Source organism: Epinephelus fuscoguttatus, linkage group LG20, assembly GCF_011397635.1.
Source record: "Epinephelus fuscoguttatus linkage group LG20, E.fuscoguttatus.final_Chr_v1".
Lineage (NCBI taxonomy): Eukaryota > Metazoa > Chordata > Actinopteri > Perciformes > Serranidae > Epinephelus > Epinephelus fuscoguttatus.
The window spans coordinates 12,912,332-12,934,538 of NC_064771.1; the positions used below are offsets into that span (position 1 = coordinate 12,912,332).

Consider the following 22,207-nt stretch of genomic DNA (forward strand, 5'->3'; position numbering starts at 1 on the left):
CGCTGGCTGCATCAGTGGACTTCATTAATGCTAATAGCCTGGGCTTCACTCTCTCAGCCACTTTGTTCCATTGTTCATTAACCTCACTTCATTTAGCATGGGACTGGCTGGCCGTCAGGGTTGGGTTCCACTGCCTTATGCTTTAACGCATTTTAAACCACGCTATTTTTGTTAACCCAGTATTTATGTGACATTCCACAGTTAAAATTCCCACCTGAGAGATTCCTAGTACAACCAGTGATGTGCTTTAGGGCCATGACACAACAAGCTGACTTCTAAGCATGAGAAAGGCCAAGTGATCAAACTCTTTCACCTAATGTCACCATGTCTCCAAAATATGGAGCGTGGACTGGTGGCTGGAGAGGTGCCAGTTCACCTCCTGGGCACTGCTGAGGTGCCCTTGAGCAAGGCACCAAACCCCCCAACCGCTCGGGCACCTCACCAAGGGCAGCGCCCTCACTCTGACATCTCTCCACTTTGTGCATGTATAGGTCCTGTTTGTGCATGTGTGTGTCTTTCGGACCTGTGTGTAATTGACAAACAAGAGTGAAAACATTGAATTTCCCCTAAGGGGGATTAATAAAGTAAATAAACTAAACTAAACTTATAATGTGAGAACAAGTTCTGATCTTGTGGGGAAAAGTTATTATCTTGTGGAAACAAATTATTATCTTGTGGGAACATGTTAATTATCTTGTGGGAGCTAGTTAATTATCTTGTGGGAACAAGTTATTATCTTGTGAGAACAAGTTATGATCTTGTGAGAACAAGTTATGAACTTGTGGGGAAAAGTTATTATCATGGAGGAACAAGTTATTATCTTGTGGGAACAAATTATTATCTTGTGGGAGCAAGTTATTGTCTTGTAGGAACAAATGATTATCTTGTGAGGGAAAGTTTTTTTCTTTTGGGAACAAATATTATCTTGTGGGAACATGTTAATGATCTTGTGGGAGCTAGTTAATTATCTTGTGGGAACAAGTTATTATCTTGTGAGAACAAGTTATGATCTTGTGGGAACAAGTTATCATCTTGCGGGAACAAGTTCTGATCTTGTGGGAACAAATTACTATCTTGTAGGAACAAATTATTATCTTGTGGGAGCAGGTTAATTATCCTGTGGGAAAAGTTATTATCTTGTAGGAACAAATTATTATCTTGTTGAAATAAGTTATTATTTTGTGGGAACAAATTATTATCTTGTGGGAACAAGTTAATCATCCTGTGGGAAAAGTTATTATCTTGTAGGAGCTAGTTATTATCTTGTGGGAACAAGTTATAATCTTGTGGGAACAAGATATAATCTAGCGGGGACCAGTTATTATCTTGTGGGAACAAGTTATCGTCTTGCGGGAGCAAGTTAATTATCCTGTGGGAAAAGTTATTATCTTGTAGGAGCTAGTTATTATCTTGTGGGAACAAGATATAATCTAGCGGGAACCAGTTATCATCTTGTGGGAACAAGTTATCGTCTTGCGGGAACACGTTATAATCTTGTGGGAACAAGTTATTGTCTTGTAGGAACAAATTATAATCTTGTGGGGAAAAGTTTTTTTTCTTTTGGGAACAAATATTATCTTGTGGGAACATGTTAACTATCTTGTGGGAACAAGTTATTATCTTGTGAGAACAAGTTATGATCTTGTGGGAACAAGTTATCATCTTGCAGGAACAAGTTATGATCTTGTGGGAACAGATTATTATCTTGTAGGAACAAATTATTATCTTGTTGAAATAAGTTATTATTTTGTGGGAACAAATTATTATCTTGTGGGAACAAGTTATAATCTTGTGGGAACAAGATATAATCTAGAGGGATCCAGTTATTATCTTGTGGGAACAAGTTAACGTCTTGCGGGAACAAATTATAATCTTGTGGGAACAAGTTCATTTTTGCGGGAACAAATTATAATCTTGTGGGAGCAAGTTATTGTGTTGTAAGAACAAATGATTATCTTGTGAGGAAAAGTTTTTTTCTTTTGGGAACAAATATTATCTTGTGGGAACATGTTAACTATCTTGTGGGAGCTAGTTAATTATCTTGTGTGAACAAGTTATTATCTTGTGAGAACAAGTTATGATCTTGTGGGAACAAGTTATCATCTTGCGGGAACAAGTTATAATCTTGTGGGAACAAGTTATTGTCTTGTAGGAACAAATTATAATCTTGTGGGGAAAAGTTTTTTTCTTTTGGGAACAAATATTATCTATCAACTATCAGCTTGGTGTGTCAGAGGCCTGCTCTAAGTATGCTCAAAACAAGTTTAGGGGCTTGCACACAATAATCTGCACCCACTTCAACAGAAATTGGGTGGGTATGTGAAATTAAGAAAGTATACAGGGATTGAGGTTCTTTTTCAAGCTCGCTTTTTTCATTCTTTATACAATTTCAACGCATTCATTCAATGAAGATCTGATTGTCCAGTGCAATGCTGGATTCCTGACCAGGCAACTGGAAATGGAAATGGTTTTTGCATCAGCCACCATATTTTGCTTACACGCTTGGCACATGTCCAATTTTTCTCCGAGATGCCATGAAATCCTACAATTACAAGTTTAACTACGAATATTTTTGTCGAAATGAAGTGCCACGGTGGTCCACTGACAAGGGAGGGGCTTCACCTCTCTGGTATTTCTGTTTATATTGTGCTCACATGTTTCATATTCCCAAATCAATGTGGATAATCAAATTATTACCAATCAACTGGCACACATCAAGCGTTGGGCAGGCAGTATTATAACATACTATGGAAGTACTGGTTAGATCTGGGGCTTCAGGCAAATTATAATGAAGCTGCCATATGAGGTCTGCTGTGCATGTTTGGTACTTAAAGGTGACATGGTGCTCACAGACTGTACACATTGGAAGAACTGTAAGCAGGGTCCCTCAGCACATTAATGCTCCAGGGCTACCTAAAGGGTTAATCCAGCCATGATTCAGTACCAGCATTTCATAAATTTATTCTGCATCTGGCAACTACAGTGTGATTATGTCATCTTAAAAACACTAAGAAAGGTTGTGGTAGTGGTTGAAAAAAACATAAAGTGTATACGTGACAGGACACACGCTCTTTGTGCCTATTGTGATCATCGCCAGCTGACTCTGCCTTTCTTTGCTTGTGTCTTACCAGAACAGTACCAGCTGAATAACTCTGCTTACGGGCCGTTTGGACAAGGGCTTCCACACCCGCACAGCAACCCCAGCACAGTGGGACTCAACAAATATACCTCCCTCAAAGCTGTGGGTAAGTTGGACACACAAGCACACACAAAATGATGCTGACTCCAACCGACACAGTAACCTTTAGAGTACAGTAGGTTGGCAGTACAGGAGCTGTCAACTGACGAAGGTCTCTTTGCCTCTTGGCAAACCGAGAGCTGATCTTATAGAGAAGCACACGCTGTTTCTGTCTGCCACTGTGCTGTTGGATAATGAAATTGTCTCTAAATGTGATTGAGTGATTGATTGATTACAGCAGACTTACTCTCCAGCTCCTCACAGCCAACAGAGAGGCCTCGAGAGCTGTCTGATCAGTTATGTCACTGAAACCTTTGTTTTAATGACCAACAACACTGTGATCTTATTACAGCTAGGATCATTGTGCAACAATATTTTAGCAGAGGCTAAACAGGCAGCAGAGGTCATTGCGAAGGACCAAGCTCTATAATACATGTATTTCATGTAACACAACCTCTGGGAGCAGCACTGGAGCTTTGAGGCGAGAAGAAACTACTGAGGAAAACATGATGAAAACTATGTGACTGGTGAATTTTCTCACTTTGATTTTAACTACAGTAAAAAAAAAACCTAAACTTAAAGGGATACTTTTCAATTTTCAACCAGCTTTCAATCATGAAAATGTGAGTAGTAGGTGTAAAATACAACACATTCTCACTCCGACCTCGTCACATATTGACGTTTGGTTTCCATGTCCACATATGACATGCAAGGTACCCTAATTGCTTTGATTGTTGACGTTTTGGGACACCGTGTTCTGCCTGTTACATACATTGTCTTCTTTCAAAATATGTTTCCGTTTTCACAGGAACTTTAACATTTGCATACAGTCTCTTTCAAAATAAACCCACTATGTCGGTACATAGGCGGCACGGTGTTATGGTGGTTAGCACTGTTGCCTCACAGCAAGAGGGTTCCTGGTTCGATCCTGGGTGCGGGAGCCCTTCTGTGCGGAGTTTGCATGTTCTCCCTGTGTCAGCATGGGTTTTCTCCAGGTACTCCGGCTTCCTCCCACAGTCCAAAGACATGCAGGTTAATTGGTGACTCTAAATTGTCCGTAGGTGTGAATGTGAGTGTGAATGGTTGTCTGTTTCTATGTGTCAGCCCTGCGATAGTCTGGCGACCTGTCCAGGGTGTACCCTGCCTCTCGCCCACTGTCAGCTGGGATAGGCTCCAGAGACTTACCCCCCACTTTCTATGCAACTGGAATCTGGCTGATTTGGTCGAATATCAACTAATGTATGAAGTAAATGTGAATAAAAAATCCTTAATTGGTGATCTGTTAGGTGAAAACTGACCACATACAGTCAGAGTGACTTAATCTTATTGAAATGGTCATGAGTTTTTAGCTTTAGCTTATTGTTATAAAGCAAATGTTGACTGCACAATGTAACCACCATAGAATAATGACACTATCGACATTTAGACTTGTTCCTTATAAGCCTCACCATCATTATGCAATTCTGTCTGCCACCGGGTAAGATCTTCCATTAAAAAAAGAAGTGCGACCACTAAATAACCAAAACAGGAAGAGAATAGCACCTTTGTCTTCCGTGGTAGCAATGGGTAGCTCAGTTACCAAAGATTATCAAAACTCACAATGCTAAGCTTCACTCAACAGATGAGTCAAATGTTATGCAGCACTACAGCAGTTAAGGCCTCACCATAATGAGGGTTCATGATTGTCTGAAATCCCTATTCACAACTCACTATTGAGTAAACTATTGAGTGTGAACTGGGATACAGAGCAAAGCTAACATGCCTTCAGATGTGGTTTTGTAAGTGAACTGTGATGTAACTGCAAAGCTGCTACAGCCTGGGAAATAGGCTGTAGGGTTTTTTATCAGGTAATTGTACAAAACATTTAATGGCTATAAAGGTCAAACACACATGTTGTTGTCCTTGAATAGCAGTGGGTGTACTAGCATATAGAGCCACATCCAACCCCAGGTATTCCATTAGACCAAAACAACCCTATACAAGTGAGCCAAAGGCAAATCACTGCTTGTCAAGATAGATTGTTTTAACCTTTATTACCCATGAAGGGTTGACTGAGCATGAAAGTCATTTTTAAGCATAATTGAGAGATGCCCAGTAACAGCGTAGGCTTCTAGCCTACAGACTTTTAGTTTGCCAGCTAATTGGTGTTAGCTTGGTTGTACCCGCCCTCTCCAGGTAGCTTTTTATTGCTTCCAGTTAACTCGTTATAAACCAGAGGTCACTTAAAGGGTCTTGAATATATAATATATGGCTACATGCATCCTTTAAAAAACTGAGGTTAAAAAAAACATGTCCCAGTCAGTGGAAAAAACGATTTAAAAAGACATGACCCTCCAAACTGTGAGGTACAGTAGGAAGCATTCAAATGTTATATAACTTCATATGAACGTTTTCTTTTCACAGTTTTGATTAGTATCAATTTTTCATCATTTATCAACTATTTTTAAAATAAAATCAACTGGTAAGAAATCTCAGCATTTTAAACATAGATGAAAACAAACAGCTGCTGTTAGTGGACTTCGACTTTCGGGCAAAAATGATGAAAACACACACACACACACACACACACAGAGCCAAGGTTACTGTTCATGTAGTCAAGAAGCTGGCGGCGATGACCTCAGTTTTTAGTTTATTTAAATAATTCTCTGTGACATTCATGCTAGCCCATAACACACACACGCATGCACACGCACACTCCGGACTCAGGGCGAGGGTATTTATAAACCTTCACTGCTATGTCCCCACTTCCTGACACACATACCTTTACTTCCATCATCTCCATTTCACTCCTCAGTTCCTCCCTCCTCATTGCTCTCCGTGACTTCTGCCCTCTCAAGCCCAACATAAGAGAAATACCGCGAGTGTTCACCCTAAGGGCATGCACCAATTGGAAATACTTAAATCACCAGCTTTCCCCTTTGATCTTCTTCAAACCACCCCCCTCATCCTGACCATCCTTCTTCCTCCCCTGATTCTTTCTATGTTATCTTTCCACTCATTTAGCATTTCATATTTTCTCAACAAGAAAGTCCAATTTATATGTAATGGGAGAAAAAGTAACCTCTTTGGCTGCTGATGGGTCACACTGACCCTTCCAACTAGACACTGCTATTATACTTCCTCATTATTTTGCCATTTAACTTGTTTTCTGTTCTGTCATAACACTGCATCCTTCTTTTAGGCGTCTTCCTTTAAATTTTCACCTCCTTGCTGGCCCTCTAGTTTTCCTCCTAACTCGTCTCTCTTTTCACTTTTGATCAAAAGGTGAACTGTTTTAGTGTTTCTTGTTAGCATTTAAAGTAAGAAACTTTTTTAATAGCAACAAGTGATATTTATGGTATAATGTTACCTGCTAAAACAAAGTGTAACGGTAGCATAAGTGGAGAAGAGTCATAAATTCAGAAAACTGGCTCACCAATGTTAGTAAACCGGCAGTAACTCACAAAAGTTAGCTAACATTAGCTAACATTAGGCACCATAAGCTATTGTTCATACCAGATCGAGTGACGCTGCAACCCAATCACCAGAGTAAATGTTGGCATTGTACATTTCTGCAAACAACGAATACATTCCATTTGTATGTTATTATGTTGAAGTTTTCATATGTTTCAGTAATAACACTGTGGTTAGCGTGTGGTTAGGTTTAGGCAAAAAAAAACCTTATGGTTATGGTTAGGATATGATCATGTTTTAGCTTAAAATACCCGCTTTTGGTGGCACAATCCTAGCTTGAAAATGCAGCAACGTCTTGATTTCATGGCACTATCCTTGCTGGAAACACAGCAACATCTTGGTTATAAACAAAAGTTTTGGGGGAGTATTATTCCCAGTGGAAATACAGTGATGTTTCACTAAAAACCATACCATTTTTGGCTAAAAAGCCGCTGGAAAGACAGCGTCAGGTAAGTAAAGAACACCCAAGTTTTTGCTGAAAAACACTCTGGTTTGGTGGTTAAGAAGCTGCTGGAAACATAGCCACAGGTCACTAAAAAAGTCCCACGTTTTCACAAAAACACTCAGGTTTGATGGCTAAAAAGCCACTGGAAACACAGCAACAGGTCACTAAAGAACACCCACGTTTATACAAAACACAGTGATGGGTCACTAAAACACCCACATTTCCCTAAAAAAAAAAGTCAGCAATGACTCGCTAAATTGTTGTCTGTTTGTTTCAAACAATAGTCTCCAACTTGGCAGGCATCTTGCCTTGGTGACATAGCATCCACCATCCATTCCACCTCCCAAAGATAAAGTAAACTTACATCACTTTAAACATTGATATGCCACATATGAAACCAAAATGTAACACATGCTTGGTTTGCTGAAACATACAATGCCAACATTTTCTTCTGGCGACTAGGACAGAGGCTTAAATGGCAACACCCGTAAGTGTATTAAATTGAGGTTTTACTGCTTATCAATTTAAGTTTTCATCCCCAAGGAGAAAGAATGTCTAATTTCATGTTTCAAAAGTTGCATGGCCTCCCTTTAAAAGTTTCTAAAATACTTTGTGGAGCAAACAAACATGACATTGCTGACAGGTTGGAGCCGGGAGGTCCTCACATTAATGCATCATGGATTAAGTGTGATTCAGTCATCAGTGTTCCTACAATGACAGACTCTGTGTTTGCACATTGACAGCTCATTTTAGGCTACTTCTGCATGTGACTCAGAACTGCATCAGACTGTGACAAATTGAAAATGACTCTAAAGTATAAACAAGTTTAAGTAGGCCAAATATAGCATGTGGATGCTGTACTGGCCTAATTGTTAAAGGTTGAAAACAGAGCACACTACAGTAAATTAAAGTATTATTTCCTTTAATTCCAACTTTTTAATTTTAAGTTAATCATTTCTCTCAGTTACGATAGCATTTGCCGAGTCAGATGATCAGACAGGTGGACAACTGTTTTTGCCAGATCATTTCAATTATATATCTTAAATGTCTGTAGCCCTCATTGCACAGGAAAACTGTGTAGGCACAACTACAGTAAGTACAGAAGGTCAAAGTTCAACCAGGAAGTCAGTCTGTAAAACACCTAAGATGAAAAAAAAATATATGTCCAAAGCTACAAAAATAACCATATTGTAATAAACTTTTCTCACCCACCCCTTTCTTTGTTACAGCGCACAGTGCGTCTCGTAGCTACTACAAGAGCTTCCCACTCATGGACTTCTCCCAGTACCAACCTGTGGCACCTCCAGCCTTCCAGCCTGTGCCTCCACAGCCCAAAGAGAAGTCATACATCCACCAGCCTGTGTCGGCGCACCATGACCTCCACGCCCCTCTCTCCATCTCCATCCCCTCCAGCCACCTGGAGCATGCACGCCTCCCCAAGACCACCACGCACCCGCTGCTCTCCAGCTCTGCCTTCAAAGCCTGGGAGCCAACTAGCCGCCACGTCCACAGGCAGGCATCCGCCCCGGGGCACACCGCCCCTTCAATGCACAGCTCCACCCGCAGACAAGGCTACTCGATCCGGAGGCAGCAGAGCATAGAGAACATGCCGGATCTTTTTAGCCAGCCCTATGTAGGGGTGTACGGAGGAGCTGAAAGGGGGGCCGCGCAGGGGCAGCATGTACAGGGGCAACCCTCCTATTACCACCACAGCAGGCAGAAGAGCTACTCCACCCACAGTACAACTGAGGTGACTGTCTGAGCACCAAGGCCTCAGAGAGTGGTTAAACAAAAAGCTTTGGTGTTAGCTAAATGCCAGACTTTGGGACAGTTGGCCCAACAAGTGAGGGACATTAAACAGAAAGACACATTCAGATTAATGAGATAAAAAGGGGTGATTTGATGAGCAGAAACAGAGAGATTCAGGAGAAAAAGAGCGTAGCAGAACCACCACACTTTACAGATTAGGTAAAGGTTATAATTGGACTCTAGCGATGGTTTTGGATCACATTTAGACTGTACCTAAAAGGAAATCTATCACTCTCAGGTTCCTATAGGTCACACAGCCTTCACAGATCCTCAGTTTTTGTGGTTTCATTGTGGCTGTACAGGCCTTGTAGGAATAGAGATGAGAGAAAAGGACAACACAAATCTTGCCAGCTCTTAGAGCAGGGGGCTTGATTTTGTCTTTGAAACGGTTTTACATGTTGACTTCCTGTCAGATTTAGCAGAAACAAACAGTTTGTGTTGGCCAAGTAGCTCTGGTTAAGTTTAGGTAAAATTGGTCATCAGTACAAGTGGCTGTAAAACAACAGCCTGGTTCATGGTCAGGTTTGGTTATTAAAAACATTCCACAGCTGACAAATACTGCAGCAAGAGGCAAAACTTCCTAATGTTGTCAACAGCTGCTTTAATGTAAATGTTGTTTATAACCTTTAAGATCCATGTATGTGGTTCACCTACAGGAGTTAGACCTCACCTCAGGAACGACTCAATTTAAATTTTGGAAGAACACTGAAAATCTTTTTTCTTTATTCTCAAGAATAGTTTTTTTTTCCTTCCCAAGAGTTGGAAAGATTGATACCACTGTCATATCTGTACGCTAAATATGAAGCTCCTCTCAGCAGCCAGTTGGCTTGGCCTAGTAAAGGTTATGAGTACTCGGGAGCGCAGTAACCTCCTGGAGTCTTGTCGTAACGACAACAAGTCATTATTACACTTTGGTTTTGTACAAAATTTAAAAAAACAAGATATAACATGTTAACGACTAACTTTTTTGTGATCTGAACCCTATTTTCCCATGTTTTTCTGTATGTGACTAATGAAAACAACAAATTTTGAAATTGCCCATTGCCACTGACAGGCTCACATTGTTATTCTAAGTAGGGGTGGGAATCTCTAGGCACCTCACGATTCGATTCAATTCCGATTCCAAGGGCAACGATTTCGATTATAAGACGATTCTCGATTCTAAAACGAGCCAATAAGAAAATTTACACTAGATATTGAAAAACATTTTTGTAATAAAGCTGGGAATACATATTCTGTATCCAGTGCATACAGTTTGTATGCACTGGATAAAAAAAACCCTTTTACTTACTGTGGTTGAGATGACTACACTCCTCATCCACAAATCTCAACAGGGCTCTCCTGCCCCTCGTCGACCTCCTTGATATTTCTCCTCCAGTATTTACAAAACTATAACTGACTATAACTATCTATGAACTATAAAAACACGAACTATTGCAAAAACGATGAACGATGGCAATACTACGAACTATGGTGAAAACACGTCAAAAACACGGCACAAAAAATTCAAAAGCTCTCAAAAAACCACAAATACTATTATTTACAACACTAAATATTATTTACAAAGAAAACGCCACCCAAACTCCACTAAAACTCACCAAAACTCCAAAATTAAAATCGATTATGAGTTTTCCAAATCAGTGCTCGCATCGTTCAAGTCAGAATCTCAATGCATCTAAAAATCGATTTATTTTTTTCCCCCACCCCTAATTCTAAGTGTCTGTAACATTATGATCCTCAGAGGCACTAGTAGGCAGATTTTGTTACATCTGGACAGATCTAGGTTAGCTGCTTTCCCCTAATTCCAGTCTTAATGCTAGCTAAGTTAACTGGCTGCTGGCAGTAGATCATATTTAGTGTACGTTTGCTTTTTAGCACAAACATGAAAAGATGATATTTTGACTAAAATGCTTTGCAGTGGTGGTTAAGAAGTTGGGGTCCTTCATAACTCCTGTAAGTGGGATGTTTTTGCACAAGGTGATAATGTGGAGTTTTTGTTTGTTTGTTTGTTTAATTGTTAAATCATCTTGTTATGGTGAGTTTGTGGAGTTTGTGGTATGGGGCAGTAACATTCCAACTTATTTTAAGCACAAATGGTTGATTTGACATTTGGGTTAGGGTTAGATTTTTTTGTTTGTTTTTTTAATGTTTTTTTTTTTAGATATGCTGGACATTTTTATTGTATCCTATACATCATATACAATTTAGTTCAGGTGTAATTACAAATCATCTCAAGGTAAAAGAGTTCAGGTCATTTTCAGGCCCCGTAGATGTCTTTCTTTGCAGTTCTTTGTCCCTCCTGTTCTTCTTGTAAAAACACCTCTTCTATTTTGCATCTCTCAGTCTACCTCCATGCACAACTGTTTTCTCCTCATTTCTTTCTCACCCCCCTCGGCCTCTCCCACCCTCTATCCACAATGAAGTGCTTTGCATTCTGTACCATCGGGCCAAGCACACAGGGACAGCATCCCCGGGGTCACATTAACTCAACGGTGAGGACAATGCCACCATCATGTCAGCTCCCATCAGCCTCCATCCCATCTAGAGAGAGGGAGAGGAGGAGAGAGAGGGACAGTGGAAGAGCCAGAGGCTGGAACTCTTTAGAAAAGAAGAGAAAGGGAGGAGAGAGAAGAGAAAAATAGAAAAACAAATGTACATGGCCGCTTGTTTTCTTTCCTCGGGGGGTGAAAAGGAAAGAAGTCACTGTGGATCTGGGTCTCTCACTACTAAGCTGTCTGGGTCATAACTCAGAGTGTGTGGACGTGTGTGGATGCCTGTGTGCGATTTCCAAGCCCCGGGCACCATTGCAGGGGGATTCGCTGAGGCACTTCTAGGCCTAGAGTGTTAAACATTTGTCATCTTGTCTCTGAAGCCTGTACAGCAAAGGACAGTGTGCAGAGCTGCTGCTTTGAACATGCAACAGTTAATGCAACACATCCACTGGACTTGTTGGTGAGAGTTTATGGCTCCAACACCCTCAGGAACTGCACAGTCAAGTCAGCTGTTAACAATGATTGCTCATGTTCCCAGAAATACTTCCATAAGGTAATAATACATGTGCTTAAAGAGCACATTTTCTGTGGTTAAAGTGAGAAGTGCTTTTGTAGCAGCTGAATAAAGAGTCAAGCAAAAAGATAGGTACAGGTGAATAGAGACCAAACACAATTAATGGACAAATCACACAACATAACACAGTGCCATTAAATGACCGAACCCCTCTTTGCGGCTAAACTACCTGCATAAAGTAGTGACATCATATAAATTCGCCATATTTAGCCAAATCAAATTTTAGTATCAGCTTTAACACACACATACACACCCACAGATACACAGGAGCTACCTTAGACTTCACAATCACGTACAGCCTCACAAAGTTATGCAGGAAATAATGGGGTCTGAGACATCAAACTAAATTTCAAATGTCCTGTTTTCCTGAGAGACAACAGCGCAAGTCTGAGCCGCAGGCTGAACGTCCCTAAATCCTTTTATATCATGCTGTATATTAAGGAAGTGCAACATCTAAAAGCAACCATCGTTCTCAAGGCAACAAAAGAGAACATTGTTACGCTACATTTCCACCGGATGCAGCAAGGACGCTTGGGGACATGCTTGATGGGCTTTCCACTGATGACATACCATATTATGGATTGCATTTGACTGATAAATGCACTGCTAGTTGGGTGGTCCCTGGATCTCTTCTAGCTAGACCTGTTCATAAACTGTTATTTTGTATAAACAGTCCAACCAAAATGTATTTCTGAGAACATCTGAGGCAAGAAACAGGAAATGCCGCTGCTAAGTCTCGTTGTATTTTAGAAGTACTTTGCCTAGTTTGACAGCTTGGTCCAAGTTTCGTGAGCCAGATGCATCAAAATGGACTGACTCATTTGTCTAAAGTTGAATCTAGTCTACCTAACGCAAATACAGACAAGCCAATGCACCAAAAAAAACCTCCACCAAGCTTGCTACAACACTCCCACTACCCAGTGTGCTACTGCTTCTCCTGCTATCCTTTGGAAGTCAGTAGAAAGCGCCCTTCGTCCCTGGATCTGATGGAAATGCGCCATTAGGTTACTATCTTCCAAGATGCTTTCTAAGCATGCAGTAATTTACTTTTATGGCCACTTGTGGGGGCAGCAGAAACAAGCTGAGAAAAATGATGACATGCCAAACTTCTAGATGTTGCCTTCTCGAGAGGCAACTGTTTACACATTTAGAAGATTCAAAGCTATACTCATTTTGAATCTGGCAGTGTGATTCAAATCCAACATTCAATCTCCTTTTAGCTACAGTTTGGTTTCTGCTAACTTTTGAGGGAAATATCCATCTAGTTTCTAAATGCTTCACTATATTCACTTGCTGGTCACTGACTTTGTCTTTTTGGTTATGGTGGTGGACAGGTAAAGTACAGCGGGTTCTTAGAGCTGCTTTGAGAAAAAAAATCTGACTGCTGAAGCTGAAAACAATGCCCTAGAGAGACAGTGAACTAAAACAGTAAAGTTGCTGGTTCAAAAACCTAAAGAATGAGCTGAAAGATGCTAGAATAGTCCATAGAGTTCAGGGGAAAATGGAGAGTTGGGTGCAGAGATTTCATACAAGACACGAACACAGCCACGGTGATGTGACAGATTGGTTTGTGGAATACTGTTTTGACGTCTTGAGCTTTTTTTGCTGTCACCATCTTGTTTTTTTTGTTTGGAGCCAGAAGTGACCATATTTGGAGCAGGGTGGAGCTTTAGAGGAGCGACAGGTGGATCTGACTTAGAACCGAAAGACACCACGGTAGTAGATAGTGGTCAATCCCAAGGTAGCCGTGCCGTAAAGCCCACTCTGCTTGATTATCTATTTTACTCTAAATGAGACCTTAATTTACTGAATACTCAATCATGCTGTATTGAAGAAAACTTGAAACTACTGACTGCGACCAGAAACTCAACAGGACAATGCTTACTGAGGTAATAAGTCCAGTGAGAAGTAGGGTCATTGTCTCATAGACTTCTATACAATAATACTTCTTTTTGCCACCAGTTGAGTCGCCACCTGCTGGCCATTAGAGAAAATGCGAGTTCACGCCACTTCCACATTGGCTTCAGTTCTCAGACCTGGAGGCTATTTCCACTTCTATCATACAGTCTGTGGTTGTCGATAATTCCCTGTAGGGTTCATCACTTCAAGTGACCCCTCTCACATTACACTAATGATTTGCTACATTGTTATTAGAAAAGTACAGATTATAACCGCTTTAAAAAAAAAACATACAACATGAAAAAGGTTCTAATTCCAAGGAGAAACTCTGAAGTAGCTCTAAGCTTTGGAAACGTGTCCATAATGGTTTAATATATATATATATATATATATATATATATATATATATATATATATATATATGTATATATATATATATGTATTAAACCATTATGACAGACAGACAGAGAGAGAGAGAGAGAGATTAGCACACCTTAATCAGACTTACGTTAAAAAGTAAATTTCAGTGCATAACCATGGTGCACCACATGCAGACATAAAACTAATATTAACTACACACCTTCTGCAGCTTGCCTCCCATTGATAAATCCTATTTTTTTCACATTGGAGGATTGGACCCCCACCTTCACTTCCTGTGTATTTCTGTGAGTAAAGCGGGGTATTAACACTGTCAGCGGTATAAGGATTCAATAACCAGGGATAAACTGCTGCAGGTAAAGCATTTACTGTAGAGTGCTTTCTTTTGGAAAGTTGTCACAGAGTATTTGGAGTTGTATATTTAAACAATGCCATTGGGTGGCACCAGATAACAACACAGTGACATCTGAAAACATGAGTTATGACAATGGAATAACATCAGTTTTCCATCCCACTGCCAAAATCTGCCTCTCAGTGACAAAGTGCACTCCATATTTGCCCTCATGACCCCCAAACCACACAGTCAACCTCACTGTCTCCTCAAAGACAGGGGCCATTTCTCTCATTCACTAACAGATACAAACAAACATACTGTCATAGATTTTAACTCTCTACACTGTGTTTTAACAAGTTCTAGTAAATGTATCCGAGGGTTAGCAAATCAAATTAAGCGCACTGTGACTGATGCTTTGGTCACTCTTTCAACCAAATCTTTCAAACAAATCTCACACGAGTTAACACAAAAGTTATTTTCACATTACCGATGCAGCAAAGGATCATGGGCAGGAATCATTTCCTCTCCTTGCTTGACGTTGTGTGTTAAAAGCGTTGAGATCTGCTGGTTTAGAGACACAACATCTGTTTTTATGAGCAATAGAATTTTAGTTCTTTGCCGTGAACAAGTGCTTCCAATGTTTTCTCTTGGTATGAAATCATGCAACGATGATACCCCTATGTTCTTTTCATCCATTTCTGATAAATGTTTCACATCTGTGTACATTACGATTCAATCTTTTTGATTACGGTATTTTTTAGGTTTTATGTAGTGCAGACATCTTTGGAAAAATCATGTGTTCTGCTTTATTTATGAATATTGTGTAAATAGGGATTTTCCTATATATTTCGTTTGAATAAGGGCTGTATGAACCGAGTCATTGTAAGTATCTATTATAATTGCTGTCAGATTTTAATAGAATATATTATTTCATGTTAAGGATTTTAGCAACATGAAACATGCATAGAAAGTTCTAAATTAGATGAGCTGTGCAATTTTCTACTGTGCAATAGAGGAGGATGAAGTAGGCCTGTTGTAATGTGTGTCACATTATTGCAGTGGGTTTTTACATTAGTGGCAAAACACAGTGACACACATTAACTGCAGTGTAGGACAAAGCAACTGGAAAGCCGACAGGCTGTCTAAAGCATTGATACTTTCTATTGTATGATTACACAATATATGGGACGCTGTGCAAAACAAGGAGTGGTGAGGTTAGATCTGATTTGCAGTGAGCAGCATGCAGCAGTTTGTTTAAAACTGGTTTGCACACGCAGAGAAGACTGTGATATGTAGCGCTGTGTGAGGATACTGGGCTGTGCAATAGAAACTGTTCCTTTGCAAGTTAAAGAAGGGAATTCATCCCACTTTGGCACTATGAATCTTTGCAGGTCATTGTCTTGGAGAACCTTATATTATCTGTTTAACAAAAGAATATATAAAAGAACAGAGTTATGATAAATGTATAATACAAAAATGATAGCCAAGTAAATCCAAGGTGTGTTGGTGTGATTTACAGTATGTAGCAAAAATATGTAAATACTGTATGTACCTGTTCTTATTACAACAAACAGCTAATTTATACCCAAAATGTTCTAGAAATGTTCTTTGCAGAGGATTGTTTAGTAACTGATGCCACTTTTGATGATATGAAATATTAAAGATTGTAAAATCAATATAAGGCTTTGGTTTGACTTGTGTTTGTATCAAAGAAATGAGACCACCTTATGGGTCAGTTAATTCTCAAAACAATGAACAGAAATCACTTTCACCAACTTTTTTTTAATAATAAAAAGTGCTATATTTAACAGTTGTCTATTGGCAGGAGATTGAGAGCACAACATCTGTTTTGCTGTCAGCCTCAGAGCAGCTCCTCTGGAGTAGCTGGAGGTAAATGACAGTAGTTACAGTACATCTGCAGTATTCTCCCAGCTGGGATTTGAGCAAGAAACAATCACAAACATGTCCCAGTAACCACTAATTCACCCGCCAATTCTACAAATGTAAACACATTAAAGATGTATGTGTTGCTTTGATGTATCGCGGAGTAAACTGGTCGGTGCCACCGCTGAAGTGAGCCTGTAGTGACACCCTGTGGCTGCTCTTGGTACTACATGAACCTGAAGCATTCGTAATTGGGTGTCCTCAAGTTTGTAATTCTTAATCCAGTCAATTTTAATCCTTTTTTTTTTTAAATTGTTTTTATCAATACAGAACATAAAACATCAATAAATTCTTATGCAACAGTAATGAGCCATTCTTCAGGTTAAATATTTTAATAAAATTTAAAACCTTACACAGTCCAGTTTTTGAGAATAAGTGATTTTAGAGGCCTTGTGCATGTATGTAGAATTGCATTTGGGACAATTTAATACTTTTTTTAACAACCTGCAGACAATCTTTAAGCATGATCAAATAGGTGTGATACTAACAATACCAATAATAAATATATTCAAAATAACAATTGATAATTTAAAGGAAACTTTTCAGGAAGGACATGAGAATAAACTGAAAATAAAGACACCGCTGGCATCATTCATACTTGTTTCTCTTTAAGGAGTTATTCATGGCCTTACAGTAATGCAGGTAAGTGGCTGTTTGCATTAATACCTGCTGTACATTATCATGCATGTAAATACAAACTACGCAAAAATTCAGTATCCATTGCCATCGGGAACAATACCTGGATATGTAACAATCTGTCCTTATAAATTGAACCGTCTGGCAAGTAAAGCAATTGAAAGATGTACAAGTGATTTGGTCCTGTATTTCAAAAATGCTCTGCGTCATTAGCTGTTCCTGAATGAAGCAACCACCTCTGAAGTTACACACGTACACTAAAGACAACTCAATATATTTAGTCAAACTGTATTTTCTGAATATACAAAATACAAAGACAGGCGAGAACGGTTTACTTCATTTTAACTTTCACTTTCTTACTTGCTCTTGGAGTGCAGCCCTGACATAATGATGACCACAGGAAGGAAATCATAACAGAATATGACATGTTAAGTATTATCCAGAGAACAGGTATTACTGTGTATTTTGATACTGATACAGATTAAGTTTGAAAAAAACAAACAAAAAACAGTTATTTAAGTGACAAATTTCGAGGATTGCATTAACACTCATTAAAATACAGAATGAAGCATAGATTTGCCAAAATATATATTATATACTGGTATATATATTACGCACATACTGTATATTCTGTTAAATTGTAACGAACAGCATCCCTGCTGATGAAGAAAGGCACTTGACTCAGAAGCCCAGATGCGCACAGTAATCAAAAATGTATGATGTGAGAATGACCACAAGGAGGTGAGGTGATGACGGGGGACACTTATGAGATGGATTAATCTCCATTCTCCCTCTCAGCTGATATGGTGGCATACAGGGTGAAAAACAAGTTATGTATTTGAGCATCAAGAGGCAAAGGAGTGATAGAATTAGTCAGGCTTTGCTGATACAGTGCTGGTAAGGAAATATATCAAGTTCCATTAACATTTTAAGGAAGCTAAAAGTTACCATTATTGTCCTCTTCTCATATCTGATTCTGTACGGGTCAATCAATTTTCTATACTGGTTCTTAATTGTAACACACTTCACAATAGACTGTCATAATGAAGCACCTTAGTATAGGAGGGAGATGTATATTTAAAAGCATCTTAATAGCACCGATGCAGGTAATTAGGATTTCAGCTTTTAAAATAACAATTTAAAAAACAAATCTGGAGGATATATATAATGATTTAGTTCAACCAGACGAGGTACTCTCACTTCATGAACACACACAAACTCGTAGCAACACCTGATTTATCGCACCCACAGTAGAAATCTCCTTGTTGGCCCCAGTTGCTGGCAAATCTTAAAAACCTCAGATGTGTAGAATATGCAGAAACTGAACAGAGAGGACAGTCCAAACAATGTCTGGTTAACTGGAAAAGCGGCTTAAAGCAAAGATCAAACCGTCAACCACAGGTGGAAATGTGATCGGGGTCTGGCTGGTGGCTGATGGCAAGTGTCCCACTCTTACCCAAACTCTTAAATAAAATCTATCGCTGTCCAGTTATGTTGGTGCCTCCGGGATTTATGACGATGGAATCCAGTAAGGGACGGAGAGCCTGGCCAAAAGGCCTAAAGACAGTTGAAACAAAGTACAACATGTGAGCTATGACAGGGAGGGGGAAATTTAAAAAAAAAAAAAAAAAAAAAGAAAAGAAAAAAATTAGCATAACACAACCACAGTCTTTCAACTGAGAATAACACACACTGGCAGAGAGCAAGTAAGAGATAAATAACAGACTGAAGTCACAGTGTCACAATAAGTGCAACTGCAGTATTACTTTTGTACTATTGCAAGTGATTGCTGTGTAATATTAATATTTCATAAATGTTGCGCTGTACTGCAACGCAATGTTGTTGGAGTGTCACCTCCTCTGGGAGGTATAAGTGAACTGATCAAAGGAAAAATCCACCATTACACCTTCTCATATAAGACATCAATCTGGGATGTTCAGTACATCTCAGGCTTTATTTGGGGTGAAGTGATGCAAATTACTATTTTCCTACGCCTATTTTTTCCTTCTTGCCTCTACTGCTTTCACGATAGTTGCTGTATGTAACATTTACTTGGCTGTAACCCCTACTTAGAAATAAATACATCTTTAAAAAAGTGTTTTCCATCTCTTCAACAATGGATTTCTCTCTGGTAGATCAGGGAACACTGGTGCACAACAATTACTTAAACATATAAGCTCTTTCTATTTCTGAAAGGGCATCTAAGGGACTCACACCAGTATATATTGCAGATGAATGACTTGTCTTTCAACTAACGACTGCATTTCCCCACTTCCACCTACTGTTATTTATGTTTGGTTGGACTTTCACAAGAAATTGCCAACCAACAAAATGATCAAACAATGTGCAGGCCCATCCACAGATATGGCTGGACCTCTAAAATGGTCCAGTGAATGGGCCCTCCCCAAATCTGTTTTGGACTAATCAGTTCAGCGCAGGTGCATTAGTTCAGTCAGTGAATTTTTAAGGTCATGTGACCAGCTGCCCAAAGTTTTCAACAATTGCATTCAGTTTTAAGGGAAGGAGGGATACATTGTGAAACACACACACATGTTGCTATTATCAATATTGTGGTTCAAATAAATTGTGGTTATCATTTCGTATACTTTGGGTTAATGTGATCATTGCTGGCCTCCATACTCCTACCAAGGAAGTTTTCCTTATGGGCGGCCCTGACAATGTGTGCTCAAGATCTGTTTTCTAGTGTGTTATTATGATTGTGTGGCGGGATGCTTGCATTTGCTGTGCTCTGAGAGTAGAGTGGCAGCATTTGCACAATGTTCTTGACAACCTGAACAGAATCCAAGCCCACCTAAACTATATATTTTACTATAAAACGATATAGTGACAGGAGCCCAATGTCAAATAAATGACCGTACAGGACTTACAAAGACAGACACCAAAACTGCTAAAAAAGTTGCAGCCAAGTTCTCCACCAATTAGTGGATTAGCTTTGGTATCATGATGGTATTAATTATTCAAGGTATTAGATTAAAAAAATACAAAATAAGGATTACTAGTATTGTGACATCAGCATAAGATCAGAGAGATACAGTTTGACTATAAATACAGAGAATAAGACAGAGACAAAAATAAGAACAACAGAACAGCTTTACAGAGCTTATCGACTCACGTGGACAGTACGTCAGATGGAAGGTCTGTAATGTACGATGGGATCTTTTTGCCCGTGAGGAACTGAGCCACCTCGTTGCTGAAAGTGTTGCAGTTGTGCTCAAACAAGTTGTACTTGTCACCTCTGTTCACCAAGAGAATGAAGACGAGACAGAAAGAGAGGAGACAGAGACATATTCAGAGAAAAGACAGAGAGCCCGGAGAGGGGCGGGTGAGCCGTAGGAAAATACAAGATAGAGACATATTGATGGAGAGATAATGCAACTGAGAAGTGTGAGACTTTTAAAGTATTGAATATAAAGTACAGAGGACTCATAATGTCCAAAATATATATTTTATTCAATATAAAGGAAATATGGCCCATAATTCTTGCTAGAAGAAGAGACAATTTCAAGGTGATTGTATTTTGTAGCACTGCAGGATATTATTTTGAAAGGTTAGCACAGCAGCAAGGCATTTGCCTTACAATTACTTGTGTTTTTATTCTTTTATTTTTTTCAACTTGTAAATTCTCAATTTAATAATTTGGAGAATGCCAAGGATGTCTCATAATGTATTCAAAGACTTTCTTTTAAAAAATAAGTTGTAGTCTACATCCAAACTATAGAAAAGTAAGAAATACTTTCCACCTTGACCTACAGGATGGTCCAGCTGGAATGTAAGTCTGATCTGTGTAATGAGCCTGTGCCTTTACCTGTATGTGGACTCTGCCAGTGAAATCAGATACTCCATGAACAGCTCTGCATTCACCTCAGTGGAGCCCAGGTCCACTATGGAGTCAGGATCACCCAAGGGGGTTCCACTCTAGGATGCAACACACATAAACCCCTCAGTATGCCTTGTTCAAAACACCTTGACAAACACTTTTCGATTCATTACTTTGTTAGTATTTGCATTTTCCTGTACAGAAATAAAAGTGTTTAAATCACATGTGCTTTGTATTTGAGGAAAGAATGAAGCTGATTCTTACAGGTGGACAATTGCTGATGCCTTCTCCCATATAGAAGAACTCCTTTCCATGGATGACAATAGCAGTGTGCCTATAAAATATCAAAACACGTTATTCCAAAAAACCTAAGTCAATGAAATCACTTTACCGCAGTTTACAGCATCTTTGGTGAGAAAACTTACAAAATTTACTTGATTAAAAAAAAGCTGCACTCACCATATCCCATCTAGCTGTCTCCCTGTGATGATAAAAACAAGAATGAAATCAGACTGGCCTTATTTCAACCTTATTTATACATCAAGTATTCTGTCAAGCCTCCATCTTAGGCCTGAGCAGCGTCCCCGGTCTCTCCTGAGTTCTCTCCCGGGCCCGGGCGCACTGTCTACGGCTTCCATGAAGCCACTCAACAGGTAGCTCCTCAGAAACTCACCTAGCATGACAGGACTCAGCTGGCGGGCCATGCCTTTGGACATGTCGTAGATATACAGTAACACTGGGTAGGAGTCGGTTTGGTCCATGACGGCAAAAACAGGTTACTTTAAAATGACAACTGCTGCTAACCTGGTTCAAAGTTAGCTGACTCACACCCACTGAGAGTTAGCTTGCTGGCTAATTTACCGGTAGGTAGCAAACAAACTTTAATTTAAAAAAAAAAAGTTTATCGTGGAACTGTTACGGCTATAAAAAAACAAGCTACAGACTACTTTCCAGAAAAAGTAATGAATAAAGTATAAAATATAAATGTCGTAGTAAAGGTCCAAAGTTACCAGGGTCTGACAGCTCGTGCTGTGTCACTGTCCGACTGTAAACAATAACATGACTGTCAAAATGTGATTTCCCACTTTTTCCGGAGTCGAAACCCTCTGCTCACACGTCCCGCCCACTTTGCTAGGATTGGCCAGCATCTTAGATTGGCAGACCAGT

The 22,207-nt window shown here is 39.5% G+C and overlaps 2 protein-coding genes across 2 annotated transcripts in view; one reads left to right on the forward strand and one right to left on the reverse strand.

Annotated features, from left to right (window-relative positions):
• The window catches only part of shisa8b (shisa family member 8b), a 42,448-nt gene extending 32,811 nt beyond the window's left edge, over positions 1–9,637 (forward strand). The window contains exons 4-5 of the mRNA XM_049563445.1: positions 3,132–3,245; positions 8,366–9,637. Coding sequence (XP_049419402.1) covers positions 3,132–3,245; positions 8,366–8,898 — 647 coding nt within the window. The 3' untranslated portion in view covers positions 8,899–9,637. The remainder of the gene's footprint in view (positions 1–3,131; positions 3,246–8,365) is intronic.
• Positions 9,638–16,384: 6,747 nt separating this feature from the next.
• desi1b (desumoylating isopeptidase 1b) lies at positions 16,385–22,118 on the reverse strand. The gene is made up of 6 exons (XM_049563064.1): positions 21,714–22,118; positions 21,500–21,521; positions 21,305–21,374; positions 21,029–21,138; positions 20,336–20,458; positions 16,385–18,759 (listed from the first exon to the last, which is right to left on the reverse strand). Exons 1-6 carry the CDS (start codon positions 21,799–21,801, stop codon positions 18,678–18,680), a joined length of 495 nt encoding a protein of 164 aa, XP_049419021.1. The 5' UTR covers positions 21,802–22,118; the 3' UTR covers positions 16,385–18,677.
• Positions 22,119–22,207: the final 89 nt, after the last annotated feature.

Bases quoted from the DNA above. Each gene is read 5' to 3' on its own strand.
- desi1b (XM_049563064.1), bottom strand. From the start codon at position 21,801: ATGGACCAAACCGACTCCTACCCAGTGTTACTGTATATCTACGACATG. The intron at 21,522-21,713 runs GTGAGTTTCTGA...TTATCATCACAG, and splicing joins GCTGAGTCCTGTCATGCTAG to GGAGACAGCTAGATGGGATA. The intron at 18,760-20,335 runs GTGAGTCGATAA...AACTGTCTTTAG, and splicing joins CCATCTGACGTACTGTCCAC to GCCTTTTGGCCAGGCTCTCC.